Here is a 21,117-nt window from a genome sequence, read left to right as displayed (position 1 = left end):
TTAATTCCTCAAAACTAACGTCTCAAAGTTCCAGCCCTCGTTATGGTGAATAGCCAACAATCTGGGGGCAGGTGATCGATATCTCAAATAACCAAACAAACGGGGAAATCCAAACAATTCATGTCAGGAAATAGTCCAACTAATTTATTCAAGGGATTAAAGCGGCACTTCAGAATAAAAGTGTTCCAAGATTAAGCCACGTTCTACTTGGTCGCAGAGCGAATAATGAGGAATTACTCCAGCATGAAAGACTGTCAGATATTCGTGGATATCAAACCAGAATTGAAGGCGGTTCAAACATTCACAAGCACACCACAAAAGGATTTATTCAGCTGGACTTCATTTATTTTTTAGAACCTGACTCGTACATCTAAAGCAGTGAGGAATGATTAGTTTAAAGTTGTCAGAATGCGAGCGGTACAGTTGAACAGCTGATGGAAACCATCAAAAGCATCTGGACAGGATTGTGCAGATGCTGACTTTCATCACATCGGGTTCTCACCGAAAGCAAGCAAATTGTACAATAAATGAGTCATCACGTGGCTTAATACACCTATGTCCACAGAGCATCAAAGTAACATAAACCGGTTGTATAGATGTGTTGAGACCAAGCAGACCAGAGATACTGTTAGCTGAAGCACTTCTACGCAGTTGGAACTACATTGTAAAGTGTCTTGTGTAGTCATATTCTATCGTGGGAATGACAGCCTGGACAAACTTTAGGAAAATCAGAAGATACCTGGAAGTCTTAGTAAAGGACAACAGTTGTAGGATGGAAGGACAAGAACACAGAAACACAGCAAACTGAACTAACCAAACGGATATATAGCAGTTTGGTTTGGATCAAGCAACTTGGTATCACATGGTGTAAGACTAAAGGATACATATGCACGCCCAGCTCTCCACCTCCTTCAGCCACCGTCTCGATAATCTTTTTCATCACTTCAGCATGTCTGAAAAAACAGAGGTCATACCAGTGAGGTTCTTATCGACGAGTCTGAGACGACGACACAACAAAAGTATCTCAACCTTGGAGAGAAATGAAAACATTTTGGGAGTTCTTGTGGTGCAGACTGTGTAGGAACCGGTCCCAAGTGAATTCCTCACCTGCACGGATGAACAGAGCACATGGCGGGTGGAGGCAGGTGGGGGTGGTTATCAATGGTGACCGTCTTCTTCACATGGTCCTGGCTGATGTCCTCGTACATCTGCTCCACAGTCAGCGGCTGCCTGTCCTGGGAAACAAAGCGCTTGCCATCAGTTTGCATTTTGTCCGTACAAACATTAATTTGTTGATGTCTGATAAGAAAAAGCAGCCTCAAAGTACTGAACAAAACGTTTTGATGATAAAGAAGAAAATGGGGCAATTAAACAGTTGTTTGCAATTTGTAGGCTCAATCATTTTCACTTTATGTTGTAGAGTTGAATAGAGTTAGCATAACCACACCAGAAGTAGAGTTGTCTACTTAAGCTAAACAGGCTAATCACGTGACTAGAACAATTAGCCTGTGCCTTTGTTTGCCCTATAGCAAACAGCATAGTTTACATGCTAAGCTGCAAAGCGTTGTACATAAAAAATAACAAAAGAGGTAGTAAATTTCCACCAAAAATACAAACATTTTTAGTTTCATTTTGTAGAAAAAATGGAAAATTTGACGTTTGAAATGTCAAACACTTTCAAGAGATTAGTTTCAAAATTTCAGAGAATTTTTGACAGATGTTTACTCTATTTTCCAATCTATACTGGCCCTAATACAAAAAGATCCATGTGTTCTGTTGGGTAAATATTTACATGAAATAGCAGTTTTACGGTGTGACCTTTCTACAGTTTGCACACCTGCCTGGAAACAAATCTAGACACAACTCTGCACACCTTGAGCGTTCAACTACATACTTCATCATATCCAAAGAGCCAGAGTCGAGGCGTCTGGTAGTATTTGTCGTAGGTGATGTAGAGGTCGTAGGTTCTGGTTTGGAGGATGGCATCCTCACTGCCGGGTTCTACTTTGGGTTTGGTTTCCACCATCTTGCTGGTGTCCAGCGTGGCCTGGAAGCAGGAGACAGATGGCCATTAGCCAGATGGATTCCCCTCCACCAACACCAGGAAACCCTCTGAATGTACCTCGTCTGTTTCCAACAACCCGCTCTCCTCGTATTCTGGAAAAAGTTCAAGAAGGCATCGTCACAGCGGCAGCAGGCACTGAGATCTGACAACACACTCAGACATCGGTACCTTCCATATCCGCTGCTTCTCCGTCTTCATCCTCCTCTTCGTCGCCATCGCAACACAGTGCAGACGTGGCGTTCATGTTCTTGTCCTGGAAGTATTCAGAGTTCTGACTGCGTACTTTAACCATCCAGAAGGACGAAGAAAAACACTTTGATCTTAAATCAAAGTGTTTAAGATCAAAGCAACAAAGTTTAGTATAAGGAATGCAACAAAGCTGATTGGCTCCTTGCATCACAGGTAGAGATGATCATCCTGGCCAGCAATGTTGCTCCACTGTTCAGACAGAAGAGGAAGCTGAAGAACAGCCTGTGTAATCTTATCTCAGCAAGTTTTTACATTTTTGTCCCATGAAAATCAGAAATGTGACAGAAACAAACTCCAAATATCCCATGATTGGGATACTTGGCCATCTGGATGGACTCTTGTTGCCATAGTGTTATTTAGAACTTATACATTCTGAAAAGTGTGGCATCCATTTATAATATCCCCCCTTTAGTAACCAACAATCCCACAGCATGTTCTTGCTAACACCATGTCCGAGCCTCAACTCTCCTGTAACCTCTAGCAGTTTTTCCCCCAGGAATTAGTTCCATCCATTTTCTCCACCTGAAGAAAAGCATCCCAGCAGCATGATGCTGCCACCACCATGTTTCACTCTGGTGATGCATAGTGGTCGCTTTCCACCACGAATCTGTTATGTTAGCTCTGATTTGTTCATTTCTTATTGTGGTGTGTTTTAACAAATATTTCTTCTGGTTTTGGATGCTTTGCAGTTAAACATTTTTCTTTTCTGACATTTATTAGGATGGGTAACCATAGCAACACATTTTTCAAGTTAGTTTCTTTTTTTTTCCTAACAGTGAGCTGCTAATTTACATCCCAAAAGTTCAAATAATACTTGAACTAAAATTCTAGAGAAGTTAAAAAGGAGCAGAACCAAACAGGAAGTTCAAACCATCTCATCTCTTCTACTGATCATAATGGACAAGGAGGCGGAGAAGCAAAACCAGAGGAGGTGAAAAAGGGTTTTATTATGATAATGGTGCATCTACTACCTTAATAAAACATTTAGAGTGCTAGAAGTTGGTTATAATGAGACCAAATGTGCAAAGAAACAGCAGAAATCCTGAAGTCAGCTCAAAAAACACGCTTGGTTCTGTCATTCTAAGAAACACGGAATAAAGTAGCTGACCTTATTGTTGTCCAGAGAAATCTCTCGTACTGCATCTGTGACGCCTAACACACCTGCTGGGACACACACACCCACACACATATGTCAGCCTTCATCGTACATTAGTCAGTGTGGAGAAGAAACCACACAGACAGAATTGGAGGCTGGGATTCCCGGTGATTAGGTCCGATCGGCCGCATGCTGATCAGAACCGGCTCTGTAAGACTGAGCGTCTCCTACCCGAGTTGTGGTAGGTGTCCACCCAGCCGCCGTCTCCATCATCCTCCTCTATGATGGCTTCCAGCTCATCTGAATACTCCATCTGTTTGCAGCGCTTGTAGCACGGAACTGGGAGAGGCAGAGAAGAAGAAGAACAGCACTAAACAGATGTTAAGAGCAGAAACCTGAGCAAACTGATTCATCTGGAGTTTAACGCAAAGAGGGAAAAAAAAAAGAGTGAGCTCTGAGAACCTAAAGATCGTCAGAAAACTTAAACAACAACCAATAAAGATCTCTTTAAACAGTCAGCAGAAAGTGAGGGCTGGACTGACAGCAATGTTCCTGTCCGGTATTCCATGTCAAAATTCCACTTTTCCACAGTTCTCAGTCCTTTACATTCATTTTAAAACATAAAGTATGGGTTCAATGGATGGATGGGATAATGGAAGGAAGAAACAACAAGTAACCACAAATAAATTAAGTGTGAAACAAGAAATGAAGGACAAGAAGAAGATTTAAATTAATCTCCGGATGGGAATGCAGCTTCCAGAACAAATGGATCAGAACTAAAGTGTGAACTGGACCTGGACTTACCATTCCGGGTCAACAGAAACTGTTTGTCCTGTGGCAAATATGGCTTCACCTTTGCTTCTTCCCCAGAGGCCCTAAACAGAGACATTCATTCATATAAGGGAAGGTTACATCAGGAAACCATGGCAACAAGAGTTCATCCAGATGGCCAAAAATCTTTATTAGAAAACAACATTTTACAGTGACCCTGATATTTACTCAACCTTCAGTTTCACTTCCTGTCATTTCAGCAGCCTCTCCTCCTGGATGTGAGCAACATCCTGGTTGGCATGGCTACTCGTCAAATCAGATTTTATAAACATAGATATTAATCAACCACAGTGGTTTGTTTTTGATTTTTTTTCCCCTCACACTTAAATAAGTCAGATAAAACTAATTGGAATATCAAAGATTAGCAACTATTTTCAAAAATAATTGTATTTAACAGCAGAAACCGTTCTAATTTTATGCAAAATTAGAACTTTATCACTTATTAAATCGTGAATTAACTGTACTTAACTAAATCTGTTGGTTCAGTGTCAATATCCAGATTTATTACTGCCTGAATGTTAAATCAGAACCTATCTGACAACCCGAAGTAGGCAGAAAATATAATAATGCCTGCAGACAAACAGCGCTTTAACATTAACAGTGAATGCATTACAAATCTTAAACAGGCTGTTTATTATGGACATTTTAACATAAGATACTAGGAAGATTGGTTTATGGAAAAAAAAAATTAAATCATTATTTGGAAACTACTGTTTATTGATATTTTGGAACATCACAGTGTGACCAAAATGAAGCAAAAACCAAAGAAATCTATAATGAGGGAAGTATTTTGAATTAAACCTGAGGTTTCTGGATCACTATCTGGCTGACAACAGATTAAACCCAACCTCATTTCTAGTCCAGTTCATGACTTTATCACTGCAAACAGTTGACTGTAACCTCTGACCCCACTGTATCTGGGAGCTTGATAAGACCAATCAAGAGCCAGATGTGGCCACTCACCACTTCCATGTGGGACAGTGATGAACCAGGTGATCTCCAGCTGCTACAAACTAAAACAAGACCCACAAACAAACAGTCCAGAGTTAGTTTGTCCTCATTATGATGCTCGGATTGAAAAAGTGTTCTCTCACCTCCTCTGGGGTGATGACTCCAGTCTCTTTGAATTTAGATTCCTACGAGGAACAACCCATAGCTGTGTGTTAGGAATCAGAAATACACAAAACTACAATATTTTAGATTCCCTAGAGCGTCAGAGGAAACTGAGTCTGAGTGAAGCAACGACAGACGCAACTCTGTTTACTTCTAAGGTTCCCTACTCCTAGGTGAGCCACTACCTTAGCTAGCTTCTCCCTGGAAGTTTACCTTTAACACGGGCGTGAGGAACTCGGCCACTCCCAGCGCGGTTCCCTTCACCGTGTTTATGACGTTCTGCATCTTGGACCAGAGCTTCAGCAGCAATGCGAGCTTGTTCGGAACCCCTTCCTCTAAAGTCCACCCTTATTTTCACATAGCTACTCAGGCAGGTTGCCAAAAAGAATGATCACATGACACGAGACTGACACTTCCGGGTCCAAGTTATCGCGATGCACAGGCAGAGGCAGAACCGATGCTGTCCGCCACATTGTGTGTGGCAAATAAACTTTGAGAAACCGCTTGGAAGTTATTATTATTATTATTATTATTATTATTATTATTATTATTATTATTATTATTATTATTAGTTTGGTTTTTTAATTAAACAAACAAAACAACGTCTAGTTTGACGCAATTTGATGACAATTTTTTATTATATTCTAGTAATGGTGATCAATACGACCAAAAAAAAAAACAACAATAAATGCGAATAAAAAACGAACCGAACAGTCAACAAAAAACAATTAATGCTCGACATTTGTTCTAATGTGATTCACGTGTAATGATTATACTGTAATGTGACTTTATATTAATTTTGGCGTGATGGCTTCTTCTCTGAATGACCTTTCAGTCCCTGTTAGTCTGGCTGCAGAAATACGCCACAAAGCTTCTGTTGACTGGAAATTTTCTCCCAATTCAAACCATTTATTAGTTTTATGTCGTGTTATCAGGGGGGAAAAAAGTCAGCCGAATGCTGAATGAAAATAAATGTATAGGTAAATGTGACAGGAGTAGTTCTGGGCTTAACTGTGCCGAGAAATTATATTACATATTTATTTAATTTTTTCTCTCCATTTGTTGTTTACTATGCAGCGTACACGGAACCAGAACCAAATAAACCTGGTTCAGCTCTTTCTTTAACAAAAATGCAACTCACAACATGGCGGCAGTTCTGACATACAATCTTTCCGGGACGAATATTTTTTCTCAACATTCATTATGACAACACACTCATTTTGAACACATTAAATAAGAGAGTAAATAAGAAGGGGGAAAAAATTAGAAATAATAAATAGTAAATAATTACGACGTCATTACGTCTCAAATATTCAAATTAGCCGTAGACGTCACTGAGCTGGAAGCCTATGTGTTGGCATGATTTAGTTTCAAATCACTTTCAGTATTATTACGCTAATAACAGATATAGAGATGGGGTGTGCGGCATGTTGAGTATTACAGCTGGGACGCTGAATGGCGTAGCTGCTGCTCCAGAAGCTAACGGAAGCTAACAGCTAACAGCGGTTGCTCAGAGGGCACCGTGACTGAATGAGCTGAACCATGATCCGGAGTGGAAAGGCCCTGTGCAGGGTCCTCACCTCCAGCTGCTGTGTCCCTGTCAGACACAGTGTTTCGGGAAAGGCCTGGATCACACCTAAAGGCTTTGACACGGGAATAAAGACCTTCAACAGCTTGACCAAACAGAAAGAAGCTCTGATCCTGGCAAGAGAAGGAACAGCCACCTGGTAGGGAACACACACACGACTCTCACTCTGACTTTACCTGCTTTTATGAGCCACAAAGCTTGTTTTTGATATCACAGGTACAGCTGTGGACCTACAGTGTATGACCATGCTCACCTGGGCCATGCATGGTAAACATGTCAACGCTGATCTATTCCAGGACTGAATGAGTGGACTTGAACCCTCTGCTTCCTCCCAGTTCTTATGTCAGGTTTGACATCCTGCAGAGGATCCTGACCAGGGTGTTTGGCGTCACCGTGATCCACGCCATGGTCATCACTGACATCGACGACAAGATCATCAGAAGAAGTTGGGAGGTTTGGATCACGTTCATGTGTCCAACGCAGGGAGACTGCAGGGCGGTTGTTTAGTGTTTCCTTCTCGTGACAGGAAAATGTTTCTCCAGATGTCATTTCCAGAATGTATGAGGAGGAATTCAAGAGGGATATGCTGTCGTTAAAGGTACATTACAAACTATAATCGCGTCTGCTCAGAAGAGAGGATGATTGTTATGTTGTGAAAAAAGATGATAAAGTTTGACTTCTGCTTGTCTTGCAGGTGGTTCCCCCTGCCGTGTATCTAAGAGTCACGGAGAACGTGCATCATATCGTTGCATTTATTGAAGGGATCATCAGAAATGGGCACGCTTATGCCACAAAGGAAGGTGAGCATGAATCATTTCTACTTTTCTAAAATAGCGCTTGCGTTTTCCCTGTGTCTGAGTCTGCTTCTTTTGTTGCAGGCGACGTATATTTTGACGTGCAGTCCATCGGTGACCGCTATGGGAAGTTTGTTGGCGCTGTTAGCCCTCATGGACAGTCTGGTAGGCATTGAGAAGATGAATATTATGCTTTTCCAAATTTTTTGAGTTCAACGTATGAGAACTGCTTATGGCAACATATTGGAGCTGCTCTCTTGGGTCAGTTCTGATTTATTAGTTTATTCACTTCCTCTGGTTGTCGTTGCTGTGCAGCTGGAAGTATTACAGGCTGAGCTAAACCAAATGGTTATGTATTATTTAGTCAATTTCTGCTTCCAACTCTATCCTTTAAATCATAAATGGCAATTATTTTGTAATTTAGGGTTGAATTCCAAGTGGCCAGCTGTTTCTTTTTTTTTTTTTAAAGAAACCTGCAGTGCATTTTTTTTCTAATTCTAGATATTATATTTAACCGCTCAGTTATCCAATAATATAACATACTGATAAATGGTTTTTTTTCCTCCTCCAGGTAGCTCAAACAAACGAGACTCCAGGGATTTTGCTCTGTGGAAGCGCTCTAAAGCTCAGGAGCCACACTGGGAATCTCCGTGGGGCCGAGGACGACCCGGCTGGCATATCGAGTGCTCCACTGTTGCCAGGTTGGATTTACGTTGGAATACGTTGTTTTCTACTGTCCAGACCTGCCAATAAACTGTAGCACCAGTGCAGCAAATGAACTTCGTCACTGCTGCATTGAAGATTTTTCAAATTTAATCTGACAAAAGCTATGGTACATAACCGTGTACATGTAGATATTTGTTTTAACCATCATCTCCTTTATTAATGAATATACTTTCCTTATTCAAAGTGTTTCTGAAGGAATTAATTGTGTGTAGCTGATTGACTGTCATATATAAGGTTGTAGGTTTGATTCCAGCTTCCTCCTGCCACATGTCGATGTGCCTCTGGGCAAGGCACTTAACCCCAAATTGCCTACCGATCTGCGTATCGGTGTATAAATGTGTGTGTGTTTGTGAGTGCGACTGGGTGAATGTGACTCTAGTGTAAAGTGCTTTGAGTGGTCAAAATGACTGGAAAAGCGCTGTATAAGTTCAGTCCATTTACCATATGATTTCACTAAAAATCCATCTAATTCTAATTGACCCGTACAATGAAATGTTTTGTCTGATTTCATGTCAGACAGAGAGAAATAAAGTCTTTTTAAACAGTGCATGTAGATATTTGGTTTCAACTGGACACTTGAGACTTCGTCTGTTTGAAACTGCGGAATTAAAAATCCCTCACACTGGATTAAAGTGTGAAAAGTGAGTTGAGTTCATTTTTCATGTTATTGCGGGGCGACAGCAGTTACCGGTGCAAATTTTTATAACAGATATCTCATTGCGCTGCTGCTTTCAGCCACATGTTTGGGAATCAGCTGGATATTCACTCTGGAGGAATCGACCTGGCCTTCCCTCACCATGAGAACGAGATCGCTCAGAGCGAAGCCTTTCATCAGTGTGGACAGTGGGCCAACTACTTCCTTCATTCAGGTGAATCCTTTACATTTTCTAAAGCCTTTTGGACTTTGTCACTTGAGGCAAATATGAGGACTCTTCTTTAACTTAAGGACGTATGTCCCTCTTAGAAATTATACATTTTGACACATTTTATCAAGATATCTCAATACTTCTTGGGTGTTTGAGTGTGAACTATCCATGTGTAGCATGTGTGTAAAGCTCAAGCGACACAGCAGTTGGAGTGAAAGTGTTTCATCAGCAAAGCAGCAGGGAGGGAATATAAAAATGTTTCAAATTCTTTTGGGAGTGACCAGAAATTCTTGTTTCCATCTGAGCGCTTTTTTCTTTCTTTCTTAGAGTTGTTTCTGCCTTGCTGATGTCCACGGAAAACTTCACATGTACAAACTGTTTAGCATACTGAGGAAAAGATGACTGGGCAAATCATAAAATGTTTGACCCAGCTCCTATAACTTTGTATCAGTACACAATACTGACATCTGGATGTTTTTCGACACATCTTTAGACAAATTTAGTGGCATCCACAAAATACACCAGTGTTTTATGGCTTAACGAGGTCCAATAAACCAGATGTAAAGTACAGAGTGATGTGCTGTGCACAACAAAATTAGTCATAAACTGCAAAGAGCCAAAAAAAACCCATCAAATCTAATCAGGAATGTGCAACAAACATTGTCTGCATGAGAAATGTACATAAGATTAAAACATGGAGCCAGAAATGGAAACAAACATTATTTTTACAATGAAAGTCTATTTCAACTTTCTGCTTTAAGAAAAAAAGTTAAACATGTTGAAAGGCAATTATCAAAAAAAATACCTAAATATTTATAGGACGATAATCTCTTGATAAAAGTTCTGTATTTCAGATAATACCATTATTATCTGAAATACAGAAGTTAATTAGGAAAACATTTAGATTAATAATAATCAATTTCAATGTAGGCTGCAGGAGCCTACATTGAAATTTTACACCAACTGTGTGAAATATGGCGCTGTCTGCATGCGGGTGGACTTCAGCTGTAGATACCTTCTTCTTTTGGGGGAAAAAAAAAAAATGGAACAGGGCCTAAAATGAAGCCCTGGTGAACTCCTTTTGAAATCCGATTTGTAAAACTCTTTTCAGGTCTTTGAATTCTGTGTTACTTTTACACCTGACGCAATCATGTTAATATTCCCCTACTTGCCCACAGCAACAGCCAGTGTCCAGCGTCCAGTAACAATATGGTTGATGTGAATGTAACACTGTCTCTTTAAGACGTGTCTGACTGACTGGTTGCTCTTATTCTTTTAGGTCATTTACACCATAAAGGCAGTCCAGAGAAAATGTCTAAATCTCTGAAGAACTATATCACTATCAAGGTAACGATATTATAGATTATTACAATTCAAGCTAAGCTGGAAACCATAAACCTCCATCTTCTTTGTGGACTCCATACAGAGATTTCTTAGTTGTTTTTTTTCTTTGTTCTTTACTCTTGTTTCACGTTAGCGAAATGCTTTTCATATAATTTGTGTAAACATTGTCTATGTTCACATTGTTATGCTGATTGGTTGAACCTTCCCGTAACAAATCAGCGGCTGCATACCATTTTACAGGTGCTTCTGTAACTTTGAATAACCTCTTCTAGGCCTGTCACAGTAGCAGTTAAGGTGTTCAAAAACAAGGCCCTGGTGAACTCCTCAGTGCTCTGTAGTTTCACTGAAACTATAGAGCAACTTACATGCGTTGGAAGCTTGTGTAAAACCTCTAAACTTGCTTGTTTTGCTAGAAAGTGTCCAGATAGATCTCATATTTGGAATTTTGACCTCAACCGGAAACATGTCATTAAATTAGAAAAACAAAACAAAACAACCCGATAAACAGCAGCAGATTATCTTGTGCTTTTCATGCTTAGAGTAAATCATTTTTTTCTTCCGTCAGGATTTTCTACAGTCACACACTGCTGAAGAGTTTCGGATGTTTTGTCTGTCGACCAAATATAGATCTGGTGGGTAAACCTGGAAAACAAATTGCTATAGAATCTCTCTTTCTGCTGTTAGTTGAACTGATGCAATCGGTGAAGTTTCACTGGAACTACATCATATCTACTTCCTCTGTATAAAAAACAAAACCCTCTGTTTCTCTTTCTGACATCTAGTAAAATCAGACTGAACGTTTCCTGTTTTAGGTCAGTTTGGATTAACTAAATTATTTCTATGTGCTAAATTCCAGAATAATTTCACTCCAGAATAATCGACATTTAAATCCCTGATTCATGTTGAGAGATTTTTGTTAATTTGACTTTGTTGTCCTTAAACCTCTTTGGAACTTATTTGATGGTATGCTGAGGAATATTGTCTGTTTGGAAGACCCATTTTTTCTTGGCTAGAGCAAGTTGGAATACTGACGCTAGCTATCGAATGTTTCAGCATGTCTCTAACATTTAAAGTCTTTGTCCCTAAGGACAAACTTTGCAAACTTTAATCTGGGGTTTTATGTCTGTGTTCCAGTAATGGCTTCTCATGATTGGCCTTTTATGTTAGTACAGGACTGGATGAGAGTGCCACTCTCATCTTTTTAACTTTAAGGCTTAGCCGTCCAGGTACCAAAGAGAATTCTCTAAAATCCCTTCCTGTGTGTTTTATAAGGTATGTGAACATCTGGTGTTAACAGTAGGTGTGCCCCAGCATTCTTCTCTCTGAACTTTGACAGTGACAGATCAGAGCGTGACGTTGTCCTGCTGTCTCCACAGCCATAGATTACAGTGACGGCAGCATGTCGGAGGCCCGCACCTCTCTGGAAACCATCCGCACCTTTATTAGTGCCGCTCGGGCCTACATGAAGGGCCACCTCCACTGTCCGCCTACGCAGGAGGATCTTCTCTGGCAGAGGTATCGAGGTCTTGTTTGGTTCTTCCATAATTTGCGTTTTTCTCCCATTTCATTCTCTGCGCTTCATTGTTCCCTCAGACTGACTGAAGCTAAATCCAACATCCTGACAGCGCTAGCCGATGACTTTGACACACCCAGAGCCGTCGGTGCACTGATGAAGTTGGTTTATCATGGAAATTGCCAGCTGCGGCCCGTTTCTACGGTAACGCAGGGTCTCTGATTCGGCTATTTGGGGTGGCGGCCTTGTGGTGAGAAGTGTGTGTGTGTGTGTTTATGTTCAGGCAGAGGGAGGCGTTCGGAGCCCAGCGGTGTTCGGAGCCATGGTGACCTACGTCAGAGATGTGCTGGACGCGTTCGGGATCGACCTGCTGCACAGTCGGGTCAGGACCTGCATGTGGAGCAGCTGGTGGTCTGACCCCAGATTTCCTCTTTACTCTCCCATTTCATTTTTGTGCGAAGGAGGCCGACGTGATGAGCAGCGGCGGAAATCTGCAGGCTGTGGTGGAGCAGTTGACTCGTTTCAGAAGCGAGGTCCGAGCGTTCGCTCTGACCCGTCAGGACTCTCAGGATAAGAAATCTGACTTGTCCCCAGACAGAATCCCCCTCCTGAAATCCTGCGACACCCTCAGGAAGGACCTGGCCCCGTTAGGAGTGGTGATAAAGGTAAGCTTCGTCTCAATCTGGTGTATACAGAATCTGGCAGTAGCTACAATCTGTGAATACCTGAGACCTGCTCTAAAATCATAATTATTCACACACCAAATGAGTAATTTGGTGTATGCATTAATACACAGTGGTAATTCGCTAATAGCAAAGCTAATTTCTCCAACCTTTGCTAACTTTAAAGACATTTGGTGCACTTAGCTCCTCATAAACACTTTCTACTGGATGAATTCTAAAAGCCTAATTAAATTGGCTGTTTTGTAAACTTTCAGTTGATTATGACTTCTTGAAGTAGACATTTATATTAATGCTCTTGTTTTGAAGTGAGTGAAGATTATTTACGTAGCAGTTCCGTTTTCTTTCCATGCTTTGTTTATTTCCCCCCCAATAACTTTATTTCAAACTTACAAGAACAAAACAAGATTTAAACATAAATACATTATTAAGAATTAGCTTGGTGCTCGAGGGTCGTTATCTTTTAAAGTCAGATATAATTTGAATTTAGTTAGTGGTTTAGTATTAACTTCCGCTTGATGTAGCGTGTTAGCAGAACTGATGTTTGATTAGCGCTTTAGGATTAGTGCAGCTAACTTTTTAGGTGGCAGTGCTCACTCTGACGTTTACAACTACAGTTTATCTAATCTCCACTGTTGGCGTACAGCCAATCATCAGCAAGTAAAATGAATGGTGCTCATGGATTGGCTACTTTGCAAACACCAGCCAATAGCAGGTCAAGAAGCAACAAGCTGGGACATTTCAGATTCCAAGCCAAATATTTCAAATATTCTTTATACGCTCTAAAAAATATATATGTGAATAATTTAGAGTTTAACAGAAAAATTCACCGGAGGCTGGTCTGATGTGTCCTCTGCGTTTCCAGGACAGAGGAGCAACGTCCACCTGGGAGATAAAGCCGACTCAGAGTGGACAGAGAAGCCACGAACCGGACCAGCAAACATGACTGATTTCAGAACTTTCTTCTGTTTTTGCCTAGAAGTAATCAGATGGACTAAAAGGTTTATCGTCACTGGTTTTGAGCCTTGGCTCAGGATTCTGACCAAACTGGTCACAAAATGTAAAACTGCTAACTGTTGTACCGATTCTCAGCAGTTAATAAATATGGCCCCATTTCTTCTAGAGCCGCATTTTAATGTTCTCAGAACTGATAGATCACTGTCCGTATTATATAAAGTGCTGTACGATTGGGTGTACAAACTATTAGCAGAGGAAGCAAAAACTGAGCCACTAGGTGAATATTTTCTTTTTTTTTAATGCAATGTTTCCAGTGACACCAATATGCTTTAGGAGGATATTTCTTGGTTCCAGAATAATAATAATAATAATTTAAAAAAAAACATATTCTGGGAAATATTTTATATTCCAGAACATTCTGAGATCTCATGTCACAATTCAGCAGATGTTAAATAAAAGAAAACATGTTGTTTTTATTCCTTTTCAAAGTAAAAAGTGTGATCAGAGTGAAGCTGTAGCCTCAGCCCTTATGACGTTATACGCTCCAGTCTCGGTAGTTATGCAGAGCTCCCCCTGCTGCCCGTCAGACGGAGCTGCAGCTCTCGGGCATCAGGTTGATGAGGGAGTTGCTGGCCTGTGCCAGCTCAGTGATGGAGACTCTGCCTCTCTGTCTGATGAACTGAGCCACCGAGTCCAGCTCCTCTGGAGTGATGAAGATGAACTTCCCTCTGTCGTCGATCACGCCTGCAGCAACACGGACAGCGACTTTAGACGTTGGAGATGTGCTGTGGTCGGATGAGGAAACTCCTCAGACTGAAATCCAGCAGGAACGGACAGAGCCGTGAACGGGCGCTAACCTGTGAGCCTGCCTTCAGCTAACAGGTCCTGCAGCCTGGTGATCGCATCCTGTGTTCTCATCCCGAAATGAGACGCCAGGTCTTCGAGGAGAACCACTTTAGACATCTGCAGACACAGTTATCTCAGAAGCCGTAGCAGAGTGTAATATATAAGCAGAGGCTCAGGCTCACCTGGATGTATTCTATGAAGTCCTGCAGCAGGCTGCGGGACTGAGAACACAAAAAAGTGGAAGAGGTTTAAAACCATCGCTTTGGGAAACAGGACAGAGATGTGGCGGACATCTGACCTGGTCCTCTGACAGCTGCTCCTGCTCTCCCTGGTCCTCGACGATGAATGAGGCTTTGAGCTTCAAGTACTCCTCCTCCTCTCGCCGCTCCTGCTCCTCTTTAGCGCGCCGCTCGTCCTCCTCCTGCGGAACACATCAGCTCAGGCTCTCAGCTCCTCGTGACGCAGCAGGACTCGGCAGCAGAGGAACCAACCTGTTTCTGCTCCAGCTTCCGTTCCCTCTCCTCCTCCTGACGTTTCTCCTCCTCTCGGAGCTCCTGCATCCTCTTCCTCTCCTCCCGCTCCTCCATCTCTGCCTAACATAATGAAAAAAAATCAAACTGAAATGATGAAATCACCTTTTAATCTGCATGTCCAGCATCCAGAATGTCTCGTCACCTCTCTTTGGGCTTTCTTGGCCTGTTTCTCCTCCAACTTCTTTTGCTTCTTAGCTCCGATTTTTGCTGCTGGCTGGGCAGCCTGCAGCTCGGCCTCCTCATCTTCCACAGGCTCCTCTTCTGAAAACCACAGGAACTTTGTTACACACTCAATTGTACTCACCAAACGGTCTGTTTCATGTCAAAGTTTAAGCTGAGGTTTGCACCAAACAAACAGAAAGCTGCGGGAGTTTACCCTCCTCTGGTCTCTGAGGCCGCCTGTTGGCCATTACAGCGGCCAGGTTCCTCCTCCTGCGGGGCATCCCGGCTCCCCGCTCCTCCGGGGCCCGCAATGGGGCCGCCGCTGCTGCTCGGACAACATCCCTCCTCTGCTCCTGATCAGCTGAAAACAACCAACACATCCGGTTCCAGCTCAGATTGTACACATTATGGCAACAATGACTGATAACATAGGTTTATATTATAAGAATTGCGTCTGTTTTCATGCACATGTACACAGAAAAGCTATATAAAACAAAACAGATATCTCAAAGATTGCGTTTATATGGACCTCTTGGGCCTCCATAGTTTCGAAAGCTGTAAGCTGACGTAGCCCGACAGCAAACAGTAAAACCAGCAGCTTTCCTCCCCGCAGCCTTTATAAGTGTCTATATTTACAGCAAACGGAGCTCTGGATCATAAAAGTTCTCGTCTAAAAGTCATCTTAAAAGCTAACGTAGCATTAGCCTCAAGCTAACCTACCGTCCTGTGTTTTCCTCTGCACCTTCAGCGCGAACACAATGAGGACGAGAAGGACCGCAGCAGCTAGAATATACAGCACTATGTCCATAGTTTAATAAATACTGGTTTTATATAAATAACTCTTCACCTCATTACTACCGAAAATACGACGTTTCACCGGGACTACTGCTACTTTTTCTTTGGTCTTAGGCGACTGAATAACGGCGAAGTGGAGCGTTTCCGCCACCCGCTGGTACCTCAGATCAGCGCAGTGGGGTGGAGCGCACACTGCGGTGAAATCAACATTACAGTAATAGGAAATAAAAGTTGAAACTGAAGGACTAAAAACTAATTTTTCCAAACGTGTAATTAGATTATGTAATCAGTTACTCTTAGATGTTGAGGAACTGAATGTATCACATACTAGAAGAACTGCAATATATATATATATATATATATTAGCTTTTATTGCTTTAAGCCATACTTTCAACATGTTATCTGTGTAGACAAAATGTTAGGATTTGCGTTGAATGTAATTTGGAAAGTTCACATTAATACTGACTTTTGCTCCTCATTATTGCTGCACATCAGTTCTTAAGGTTCCTCCCTGCTCTTGAAACCTTGCGCGATTGCTGTTTTAAAGCAGACCAGTTCTCGCTGCTATTTTTCAATTCAGTAGATGTTTTCCTCAGCATGAAAGATATGTCAGTGGTCTACACAAATAAATATTTAAAAAAACAGTGGTGCAATAGTGCTTTCTTTTACAACAACGCAGGTAAGTCTAGATGATGATGATGATGTCATTGCTTCTGAAGTATCAGGTGGTTTAATTCACAAACATTCAGATAAATAAATAGACACACCCTTAACGCCATAGACATATCTTATTGAAGCTCTCTGTCAAAACAGTGTCATGCTAAACATTCAGAACAGTGCAGGACACTAATATGAACTGAAAGGTCACTGAGAGAGGAAGAGGTCATGACCCCTGCACACAAAAAGCTAGACGTACTCTGCAGATGCAGTTTTTTTTTTTTTTTGGAGACTTAGTCAAAACCGTGTTTGCTCATAACGACCTCCTGTTCCCTCTGGTCAGAGGAAACAGAGGGAAGCTCGCAAGCCTGGACTTTACAAAACCGATTCCATTATGAGGAAAGAAATTCTGATGCGACTCGTTTCGTCTCTTCTAAAGACGATACTCGGACTGTGTGCTGGGAAAATATACAAGCTTTTTATTAGGAGCAATAAAAGTATGAAAATTTATGATTGAAGTGCTGGTAGATTAGTGAGTGATTTGTGAGTGAATAAAAACTCATAAAACAATCTTTCAGTTCCTATGCTTTGTAATAAAGTTCAGATTGTTGCAGGCATCAACAGTATCATTTCCACACTCAAAGGTTTTGCGTAAAGCAGGAATTTTTATAGCAATTCTAGTAGGTTCCATTTTTTCCAATGTTACACCATCATAACTTGTGATAAGCCTGCTAGTTCCTCTTTTCTAACTCACTTAGTTGCAGTCAGAATTCACCAATCAGCAGGCAGAGTTGGTTTAAAGGGGGGCGACAAGAAAGCAACCTCCAGTCTGAGGATCTGAGCACAGAGATCACTAACTCCTAGTCACAGGTAAGAGACTCAAACTTTCTATTTCTGCTTTTTAACAATCTCCATCCATTTATAAAAATCAACAGCATGTTTATCCATCGTCAGTTTAAACTATGTTGATTTGTTGACATATTTGTTCTACGCCAGAGAATCTGTACTGCTTCAGTTTTGTAAATTACTTGACATATTTCAGAATTAAAACACAATTTCTTTTCTAATTTCATACATTTGCTTGATTTCACTTTCCAGTTTTGTGACATCTGAGAATTCTCAACTTAAAAAAAAAAAAGCTAATAAATGACAAAAAGTTTCCTACCTTTCTGTTTGCCCCTTTTCTATTTAGTAGTCTTTAGTGATAAACAAAAGTGTTTACATTTTCACATTACAAAAAACACAAAAAGAAATATTTTGTGTGTTTTTTTGGACTTAGATTTGAATAGAATAGAATAAAGTCAAGAGCTTTTCCATATGAATGAACGTAAATTCCTTGATAGCAACGACAGATTGATATGTTACAGTACAGTCAACTTTACTTGTTATATTTTTGTTGCTCAGTCATGAATTATTGAAGGAAATATCACACAAAATTTGGATAATTTATCACCGATTCAGTTTATTAAATTACAGAAACCTGACATATGGCCTGTGTGGCCTAAAAATCCACCCCTGCTTCCAAACTTTTACATCCCAAAGCTGGGGGTAAATTAAAGGTTCTGGTACTCGTATGTGGTGAGGAAGAATAGGTTTTCTGGAACCTGACTGATTTTGTTTATTACAGATAAAATGAGGCGTGCAGTGGGTGTTTTCTTCTTCCTGCTGACTCTCTGTCAAGGTGAGGACGCAAACACAATCCGTGTCTGGAAGCTTTAATCACCTGAAAACTCTCGGACCTCCCTAACAACAGACAGCTTGTAAAAATGTGACATTATTGAGACGATATTTATTGCTAATTCATTTCCATATTTATTGGTATTCCCCCAGGAGAGTCCTTGGTGTGCAACTACTGTTACTCGTCCAGCAGTTCACTCTGCCAGCCCACCGGCACTCAGACGTGCTCAGGAAGCCAGAATGCATGTGGCGCTGTCATCCTAACAGGCGCCATCAGTGAGTACTCAAGAGGACCGGCGCAATTAGTTTGAACGTTAATTCTGATCATTAGAACATAAGCTGGTTTATTTTGTCTCTTAAAATGCAGAACGTTGTCATTTCTAACTTGCTACTGCTCAGACGTGTTTTGTCTTTGGCTTTCTGACTTCAGGCAGCTCCTTTCGCCAGTGTATGAACATGGCCGTGTGCCAGGGCTTCATCAGCACACCTGGAGCGTTTGCCTCCTGCTGCAGCACCGACCTCTGCAACTGAGCCTCGTCACAGCAACCTGAAAGCCACCGGGTTTCTACACAGGCTTCATATTGCTTGCTGCATTCAAATCAGAAACCACTCCATTTCATTCAAGCAGCTCGGCTAACTGGCGCCAACTTTAAATCAGCGAATCAGTATGGATAGTTGGCACTAGATTCCCCTCTGATTTATTTCCAAAGACAAACAAATAATAAACATGCGTTTGATCACACTCGTTTCTCATTTATATCTTTACATTGTTAAGTTGATTCCTTCACCAGCATTAGTTCTTCAGTTGCAGTGGATGAGACCCTGCGAGGACAAGTGACTGTAGACAGCAGTTCTGAACAAAAGTAGTCTGTGGTTTTTTTTCCTTCTTCTTCTTCCATGTAATTCCACTTACTGACCGATCGCATTCTATCGTACACGAGGCAGGCGCATGTGGTTGACGCGACTGCATAATCAGACAGAGTGGAAGCAAAAGCAGGCATTTGTGACTGACGACAAGAACACGTTTCAATCTGAGCATCTGCACAGACGAGACTTCTCGACCCACCAGAAGAAAAGTGCCTCGACTGCAAAATCTTTGTGGCTAGAATGTTTTTCTTCATGCAGTTTCGCTTGTGTTTTGCTCTCACCACCAGCTTTCACTTGTTATCTGGAACGGACAGTTTTTCAGATTGACGTTCCTTGGTTCGCTGTCCTTATTCTCTTTGTCCTCCATGTTTTTAATGCTGCTACTCTCGTCATTGTAGATAATAGAGGAACATTAATGTGAGATGAGTAGCCACATCACACACACATGTATTTATGTTACACTGCACAATACTCACTAATGTGTCCTACTGATCTTAAGGCGAAAAGGTAAGCAATGACGTTAAAAGGCTTCAGTGTTAAGTTCCTCATAGTCTTGAGTTACAACTTGTACAGAAACTAATTGGAAAGAGTAACAATATATAGTCTAGTTAAGCTCTGCTGTCTTTGACTTGTGGTTGCTGACATGGATTAGACAAGTGTCAGGTTTTTGACAAGCAAGTCCATCTCAAGTGTAAAATCGCCAACAGTGAATTCCAAGTCAAGTCGGAAGTTTTTGAGAGACAAGTCTGAGTCAGCTCAAGTTTTTAGAAGGCATGTCCTGATCTCTGACGGGCAAGTCCAAGTCTCTGATGTCTGTTTCTCATCCAGTCGGCCTCCAATGTGGCATTTCTGCAGGTTGGGACTTCAAACCCTGGATTGTTTGTCAATCAAAATCATAGGATTTATAGGATTTTTTACAGACTGCAACTAGTAGGATCGTACAGATGTTGAATAGAAGACTGGAGCCTCGAGGTACACGCCACATGTGATTTTTCTTTGCTTCGTTTTTAATTGTACAATTACAGAAAGACAACACCAAAAAAAATCTGAACCAGTTTAGCACCGTATCAAACAATCCAGCGCACTTTTAAAATCTGCCAGTCAGGATGTTAGGAGCGGCTGTCAATGAGATCCAGTAAAACCAAGACAGAATTATTTCCCACGTGTATGTTGTTCCAAAACCTTCCCAGATGTATTTTCACCGCTGCGGTTTAAATAGAAACATGAATTAAAAGCATTAAGAGATTGTGTTTTTTATCCAAAATAATTTCAATTCTTTGCTCTTTTGTCAAACGCATCTTTTTAGGGGTCTGAAATATAAAATAAATATACATTTTACATTCTCCTACGTGTGGAAACTTGTGGCCCGCCCTGTAAAACAGAGCTCCAGTCTTTTCTACATCTTCCACTTTTTTCCGTTTTAATTAAATAATTATTTACTGCTGAAATGAAAGCAATCATTTATTTGTATTTATTTGTTCTTGATGGAAGTGGACCAAAAAAAACAAAACCAAAGTGAGCCATGATTGCTGTTTGCTGGTAGGTCGGCCACAAGTTCGTGTTTCTGTGTAATCTGCTCCGTTTAGACGGAGGGCTGCTGGGTTTACACAGGTAAACATTAGAGAAAATATATTCTAAATTCTTTTAGCTACTGCTCCAGAATGAGCCTTTAGCAAACAGTGGACAGGCGAATCCATCATGTTGTTTGCTATGCATCAATCCTTTATACTAGTCATGCATGTGGCAAGAGTTTCTGAA

The 21,117-nt window shown here is 41.1% G+C and overlaps 3 protein-coding genes across 4 annotated transcripts; 1 reads left to right on the top strand and 2 right to left on the bottom strand.

The window, feature by feature from the left end:
• Nucleotides 1–300: 300 nt before the first annotated feature.
• On the bottom strand, nt 301–5,779 carry atg3 (autophagy related 3). 2 transcript variants are annotated; one of them, XM_028010413.1, is made up of 12 exons: nt 5,568–5,779; nt 5,336–5,377; nt 5,205–5,254; nt 4,215–4,285; nt 3,642–3,749; nt 3,423–3,478; nt 2,234–2,318; nt 2,123–2,157; nt 1,895–2,047; nt 1,108–1,235; nt 885–953; nt 301–739 (listed from the first exon to the last, which is right to left on the bottom strand). In XM_028010413.1, the coding sequence occupies exons 1-12, from the start codon at nt 5,637–5,639 to the stop codon at nt 658–660; spliced, it is 951 nt and encodes a 316-aa protein (XP_027866214.1). In that variant the 5' UTR covers nt 5,640–5,779; the 3' UTR covers nt 301–657. The 2 variants fall into 2 exon arrangements, with proteins under 2 accessions (XP_027866214.1, XP_027866215.1); XM_028010414.1 differs by having other exon boundaries at nt 3,423–3,475; nt 5,568–5,778.
• Nucleotides 5,780–6,663: 884 nt separating this feature from the next.
• On the top strand, nt 6,664–14,298 carry cars2 (cysteinyl-tRNA synthetase 2, mitochondrial). The gene is made up of 15 exons (XM_028011386.1): nt 6,664–7,081; nt 7,159–7,209; nt 7,278–7,395; nt 7,469–7,540; nt 7,637–7,742; nt 7,821–7,901; nt 8,308–8,437; nt 9,198–9,331; nt 10,608–10,675; nt 11,238–11,304; nt 12,049–12,187; nt 12,266–12,389; nt 12,469–12,567; nt 12,647–12,850; nt 13,731–14,298. Exons 1-15 carry the CDS (start codon nt 6,897–6,899, stop codon nt 13,809–13,811), a joined length of 1,659 nt encoding a protein of 552 aa, XP_027867187.1. The 5' UTR covers nt 6,664–6,896; the 3' UTR covers nt 13,812–14,298.
• ddrgk1 (DDRGK domain containing 1) lies at nt 14,276–16,293 on the bottom strand. The gene is made up of 8 exons (XM_028011388.1): nt 16,084–16,293; nt 15,578–15,724; nt 15,344–15,462; nt 15,160–15,261; nt 14,967–15,089; nt 14,851–14,889; nt 14,680–14,785; nt 14,276–14,566 (listed from the first exon to the last, which is right to left on the bottom strand). Exons 1-8 carry the CDS (start codon nt 16,169–16,171, stop codon nt 14,406–14,408), a joined length of 885 nt encoding a protein of 294 aa, XP_027867189.1. The 5' UTR covers nt 16,172–16,293; the 3' UTR covers nt 14,276–14,405.
• Nucleotides 16,294–21,117: the final 4,824 nt, after the last annotated feature.

Source organism: Xiphophorus couchianus, chromosome 24, assembly GCF_001444195.1.
Source record: "Xiphophorus couchianus chromosome 24, X_couchianus-1.0, whole genome shotgun sequence".
In the NCBI taxonomy this organism is placed as follows: Eukaryota; Metazoa; Chordata; class Actinopteri; order Cyprinodontiformes; family Poeciliidae; genus Xiphophorus; species Xiphophorus couchianus.
The sequence above is the reverse complement of the archived record's forward strand: the minus strand, read 5'-3'. Positions and strand labels throughout refer to the sequence as shown.